We start from the raw sequence: 6,000 nt of genomic DNA, 5'->3' as shown, positions 1-6,000 counted from the left end.
GTTACAGCTCTTCCCTCTTCACACAAAGGCAGCTGTAACCATGAGCACCAAGATCGAGAGGGTGAGTTATGTTATTGCGGGTGGGTGGGTGGGGTGGATTTCCGGCTGGCTTTGGTGCTGTAACCATTAACAGGGCTTTTTTCTGCCCATGTCTTAATAGGACTCTGGTCTTCTCTTCCCCAGGATAAAAATACCCAGATCATTCAACCACTTCCCATTGAACAGTTCCAAGTTCCCTCCCTGGTGGCATCTCAAGGGAGGGCTGAGAGAGCCTCCTAAGGACTGAAGAGTAGTCAGTCCTCCCGGGAGGGGGCTTGCTAGAGTCCTCCTCCTCCCTTGGTGAAAGCTTTGACTCCTCCTGCCAAAGAGATTTCCCCTGAAACAGGAAGACCTTTTATGAACTTTACTACAAAGTCAAGTTTTCTTGTCACACAGGAAAAAGGAAACACCGGAATTTCAAGGACAAAGACTATTCCATGGAATGCATCTTCAAGGTGCTCCCAAGCCACACCAATGCCCGCATCTTCTAGCCTCTTTTTGTACAGCAGTCCATCATCTCTTAGTACATCATATTCACAGGTTAGAATGTACGTTTCTGGGAGCTGGCTAATGATGTCGTCTTCAGCTAGAAGTGGGGAAAAGGTGGTGTCAAAAAACTCATTGGATTGTTCTAAGACTTTGGGGGAGAAAGGAGTTGGTGGTGCAGGCTTATATCCTCTGCTTTTGAATCTTTTTGGGATATGGTCTGGATTTATCCAGGTCTTCCACTTGATTCTCATGTCCTCAGGAACATGGGAGCCCTTCATAGCTACCTGCAGAAGTGACCAGTCTTTTCCTAGATACTTCAACCCAACTTTCAGTATTGTATTTTTGGATATCATGGGCGCAAAAGCATTTTGCTGATATGATGGTAAATTAAAATCTACCGCCTGCAGAAAAGGGTGCAGCAAGATTTGGGCCCGCACTTTGGGGAGGTCAGTTCTCTTGACCAACTCTTGGCAGACGGCAGCGGCAAGTGTAGCCCCTGAACTATCTCCGCTAATTACGATACAGTCAGGATCCACCCCGTATTCCTTTGCATTTTTCAAAAGGTGAATGGTAGCCTTCAGGCAGTCTTCAAACTGTGCAGGATAAGGGTGCTCAGGAGCTAGACGGTACCTGGACCAACACAAACACGCATCATGCCTCATTTGCTCCTAGAATCACCGGCTTGACACTTGACACTGCAGCACTTGTACAAACAAACCCATCACATTAGTGCAAGGCTGTGGTGCTAGCCAAGAATCCCAGCCCCAATGAGAGTCACCTTGATCCCACAGACCCAGAGCAGCCAGAGCAAATTGTGAACCCTTTGGGGACAGGGAGCAAACTTATTTCTTTGTCTATGATCTCCAACTGGCAATGGACAGAGGAAGTGTGATCCTCTTGGGTCTCTCGGTGGCTTTTGATACTATCAACCATAGTATCCTTCTGGAACGTCTGAGGGTGTTGGGGATGGGAGGCACTGTTTTACAGTGGTTCCGCTCCTACTTCTCGGACAGATTCCAGATTGTGTCAATTGGAGACCGTAGTTCTTCAAAATCTGAGCTTAGGTATGGTGTCCCTCAAGGCTCCATACTTTCTCCAGTGCTTTTTAACATCTACATGAAACCGCTGGGAGAGATCATCAGGGGATTTGGAGCTGGGTGTTACCAGTATGCTGATGACACCCAGATCTATTTCTCCGTGTCAACTTCTTCAGGAGTTGGCATATCCTCCCTAAATGCCTGCCTGGAAGCAGTAATGGGCTGGATGAGGGAGAATAAACTGAAGCTGAATCCAGATAAGATGGAGGTACTTATTGTGTGGGGTCGGAAGTCTAGAGATGATTTTGATCTGCCTGTTCTAGACGGGGTCACACTTCCCCAAAGGAACAGGTTCGCAATCTGGGAGTACTTCTGGATCAACATCTCTCCTTGGTTTCTCATGTTGAGGCGGTGGCCAGGGGTGCTTTTTACCAGCTCCAGCTGATACGCCAGCAGTGCCCGTTTCTCAAGATCAATGACCTTAAAACAGTGGTACATTTGTTGGTAACCTCCAGACTGGACTTCTGTAATGTGCTCTACGTGGGGCTGCCTTTGTACGTAGTCCGGAAACTTCAGTTTGTTCAGAATGCGGCAGCCATGTTGGTCTCTGAGTCATCTCGGAGAGACCACATTACTCCTTTGCTGATGGAGTTACACTGGCTGCCAATAGTTTCCCGGGCAAAATACAAAGTGCTAGTTATAACTTATAAAGCCCTAAATGGCTTAGGCCCTGGGTATTTAAGAGAGCGTCTTCTCCGCTATGAGCCCCACCGCCCATTCAAGTCACTTGAGGAGGTCCGTCTCCTCTTGCCCCCAACGCGTTTGGTGGCTACACAGAGACGGGCCTTCTCAGCTGCTGCCCCGAGATTGTGGAATGTGCTCCTTGCCGAGATATGATCCTCTGCATCTCTGGCATTTTTCAAAAAACACCTGAAAACACATCTCTTCAACCAGGCTCTCTCCGCTTTTTAAAACTTGTTTTTAAATCCTTCTGATTATTTAATTGTTGTTTTACGATGTTTTTAATTGTTAATTATTTTTATGCTTTATAATTTTTGTTTTAATTATTAATTGATTTTAATGGTGTTTTAATGTAAACCGCCCTGAGCCTTTTGGAAGGGCGGTATAAAAGTTTTAATAATAAATAAATAATAAATAAATATGTAAAGCATTTGGGACTTTTGTGGCGGTGGGGGGGGGCTGCAAAGTGGTATATAAATACTTATAATAATAACAGCTGACATAGTGTGCAATGCTATGCATCTATGGTGGGTCATAACATCTGTGGAGTTGCACAAGAGGCCCATTTTGGGGCACGTGCACAAATGGAAATGTGCAACCGTGCAGCAAGGATATATAAAGGCTGCACGGTCACACAACTCCATTTGTGAATATTTAATCCAGTACAATGGTGCTTTCACTAATTTTACATCCCACTGTATGTGTGATCTTGCACACACTGTCAGCAAACAGCAGCAACAGCACCAGGGCTGTTTTCTATTGAAATTAAAAATCCACATGTTCCTTCATGTCTGGACCCGAAATGTCCATGGCTGGACCCAAAATATCCACAATTGTGAATTATCGGAATGTGTTCAAACACAACAGATGGGATCCCCAACAGTCAAAATTCTGGCTGAGCTCCCTACTGTCATATCTGAACGAGGTTAAATAACAAGCAAGCTGACTCTAACCTAAAATATTCCTGCTGGTGTGGGACACAATCCCCAGAAAGATATGAGAAATGCAGTTGCCTCTGAAGAAGAGCATTCGATGCTCAAAGCATACAAGGCAATAAACCATTCATTGACATCCATTTAACACCCCTGGGAATTTGTTCCCCCTCTTTTGTTCTGACTGTTTGGTGCTGCATCATCTCCGTCCCCCTTCTGTCTTTTCTCAGGTTGCTTTGCCCGCACTTCACAATTCTGGGAGTAGAATCCTCAAACAGCAGACCAGGAGGCAGCTGAAAGAGAAAGTCTCCTTAAGCCAGCTTCCCCCCCCCTCCTTTTTTTAGAAAAAAATGCTTTTATTAGTATTACAAGTAGAAACAGAAAGGTTACGTCTCTGAGAGTCCAACAAAACCATACAAGTTTACATACAAGATCTTCAGGAAAGGAGGAAGGAAGGAAGGAAGGTCTGATTTTGGGGATTTCTTTTATCAGCACTGAGTTCATGCTATGCTACCTATTGCTGCTCTGACTATTTTGCTCTCAGATTGACAAAGGGGGAACAAAAAGGAGGGCATTTCAAAATGTATTCAAAGGGACGGAGGCAGAGTGAAGCCTTACTTCAGGAGAGGAGGAAGGAATTAAGGGATTTAATTGTGTGGTTTTCTTTTCTCAGCACTGAGTATATTGCTATTCCACCTTCCTATTGCTGCTATCTGGTTTTGCTGGATCTCAGATTGACAAAGGCAGAACTTAGGTGCCTTCTTACCTTCCTTGAGTTATGGTTTTGTCTGTTTTTGAGATGGTGTTGGTGAGAAATAGACAGTTTCTGTGAGCTCTCTCTCTCTCTCATTTTCTTGGTGACTGCTGTGAGATGAGCTCCATATCTCACTTTGAGAGTAACTTGTGCTTCACTTACTGCTCTGGTCTGCTGTGCAATCTGTAAATATTCTGCATTGCAAGGTGAACTTCTCAAAATATTGCTGGAAAAGCTGCTTTAGTTGAGCTCATTGCTATGCTTTCTGGCTGCTAAGGGTGCTGCTGTGGCAGCTGTTGCAAATGAGGACAGAGTCCTAATTGTGTGTAAAAGAGCAACTTGTGCCACTGATGCTACTGCAGCATAGGGACTGTGGCTGACAGTAGATTCTGGGTCAGTGATTCTTTTTTGGCCATCTTTAGACTGTGTGTTTGGCAAAATGTGGTGTTCTGTACTGGGAGGAGAGATTGTGTGTGCTTCTGTTCTGCAGTCTTCCAAACCTTTTCAAATTTCCCCTCAAACTCCCTAGGATCCTTTAAGAAAATTAAAAACCACCCACTTGCCCATTTCTTTTGTGGTTTGGGTGGTAGGTAGCACTCATCACACTGTACTACCCAACCCACTTTGGTATGCCTCGGACCAAGCCATGATTAATAATGGGATGATTTGAATTCCCCATCATTCCCTATGGGTGAATTACACAATATTTTTGCCAATATTTGATTTGATTCATTCAACCAGCCGGCTATGATTCATAAACATCTTGAGTAGGGAGCTCGCTGGTGGCTGGAGGATGAAGTCCTGCTGGGGACTCCCCTTCTTCTGTTATCCCAAATCACATGAAACCAAGCCATGCCCCCTGTGTCTGATGTCAGACACAAGGGGAGTGGAGAGTACCAGGTATGGGGCCAATCAGCCCCTGCAGAGTTTCCCAAGTCAGCAGCTTGTTGAATTTCTGGGACTGGGAATTTCTTTCTCTGTCTCCTCAAACTCCACACACTCCCCCTGCTTCTGATGTCAGATGCAGGGGGATTAGCCACCCAGACCCTCTCTCCATCCTCTCCAGTCAGTTTTTCATTGAAACACCCCAAATGTCAAAGTTTCCTCCCCCACCAGCCCAGCCAGCAATTCAATGGACCACCAGCTGCAGAGGATGGCGAGATTGTCTAAATGGATCCTTTCCCATAGCAGTGGACAAGCCCTAACAGAACCGTTTAGTACACACCCCTACTGGGGAGGAGAGAGAGATGGACTCCAGTGAGCACTTCCCTGGCTGGGTGCAGGAGAGGGCAAGGGGCTGCACCATCTGAGGGTCAGGGGGTGCCTTGGAATCCATCCAACCTTGCCGGCCGAGGGATGTTCATCCCCTCTTGCTCCATTGTCCCCACTCTCCTGTCTGGCGGACAAGATAGGAAAGGTGGAGACAGGAGAACTCTGAGGGAACAGCAAGCCACTAGGAACACTTATGAGCTTTCATCATATTCTAATTAAGCCTGAAATAAGTAATGAAGCAAACCGAACTCACTTACTCGACAGACACAACAAATGAGGCACTTTCTCTGGCAAGATAGCGGCAGACCCTTTCGTAGATATCTGGGGAGTGCAAACAGACCGGAGTCAGTATGTTGGCCATCATCAGAGGATTCCTCTCCATATCGCTCAATATGAATGCAACATTCAGAAATTGGAATAGCCCTAAAGGGTCAGGGCCAAGGCCCATCTAGTCCAGCATCCTGTTTCACACAGTGGCCCACCAGATGCCACAGGCAAGAGCTGAGGGCATGCCCTCTCTCCTACTGTTACTCCCCTGAAACTGGTATCTAGATGCATCCTGCCTCTGAAGCTGGAGGTGGCCTATAAGCCTCAGACCAGTAGCCACTGAGAGACCTTTTTCACTGAGACCTTTGCGAGACCTTTGCGAGCCATTGAGAGACTTTTCCATTGAGTTGACATTTTCAACGGGCTGTCCACCATGACTCCAAGATCCCTCTCCTGGTCCATCAGTGAC

The 6,000-nt window shown here is 46.2% G+C and overlaps 1 protein-coding gene across 1 annotated transcript in view; it reads right to left on the bottom strand.

The window, feature by feature from the left end:
- Positions 1 to 317: 317 nt before the first annotated feature.
- The window catches only part of LOC128338621 (arylacetamide deacetylase-like 4), a 44,175-nt gene continuing 38,492 nt past the window's right edge, over positions 318 to 6,000 (bottom strand). The window contains exons 4-5 of the mRNA XM_053281343.1: positions 5,522 to 5,585; positions 318 to 1,158 (exon numbers count right to left, since the gene is read on the bottom strand). Of these exons, the coding sequence (XP_053137318.1) occupies positions 318 to 1,158; positions 5,522 to 5,585 (905 nt within the window). The remainder of the gene's footprint in view (positions 1,159 to 5,521; positions 5,586 to 6,000) is intronic.

Source organism: Hemicordylus capensis, chromosome 16, assembly GCF_027244095.1.
Source record: "Hemicordylus capensis ecotype Gifberg chromosome 16, rHemCap1.1.pri, whole genome shotgun sequence".
Lineage (NCBI taxonomy): Eukaryota > Metazoa > Chordata > Lepidosauria > Squamata > Cordylidae > Hemicordylus > Hemicordylus capensis.
This window is presented reverse-complemented; position numbering and strand designations above follow the sequence as displayed.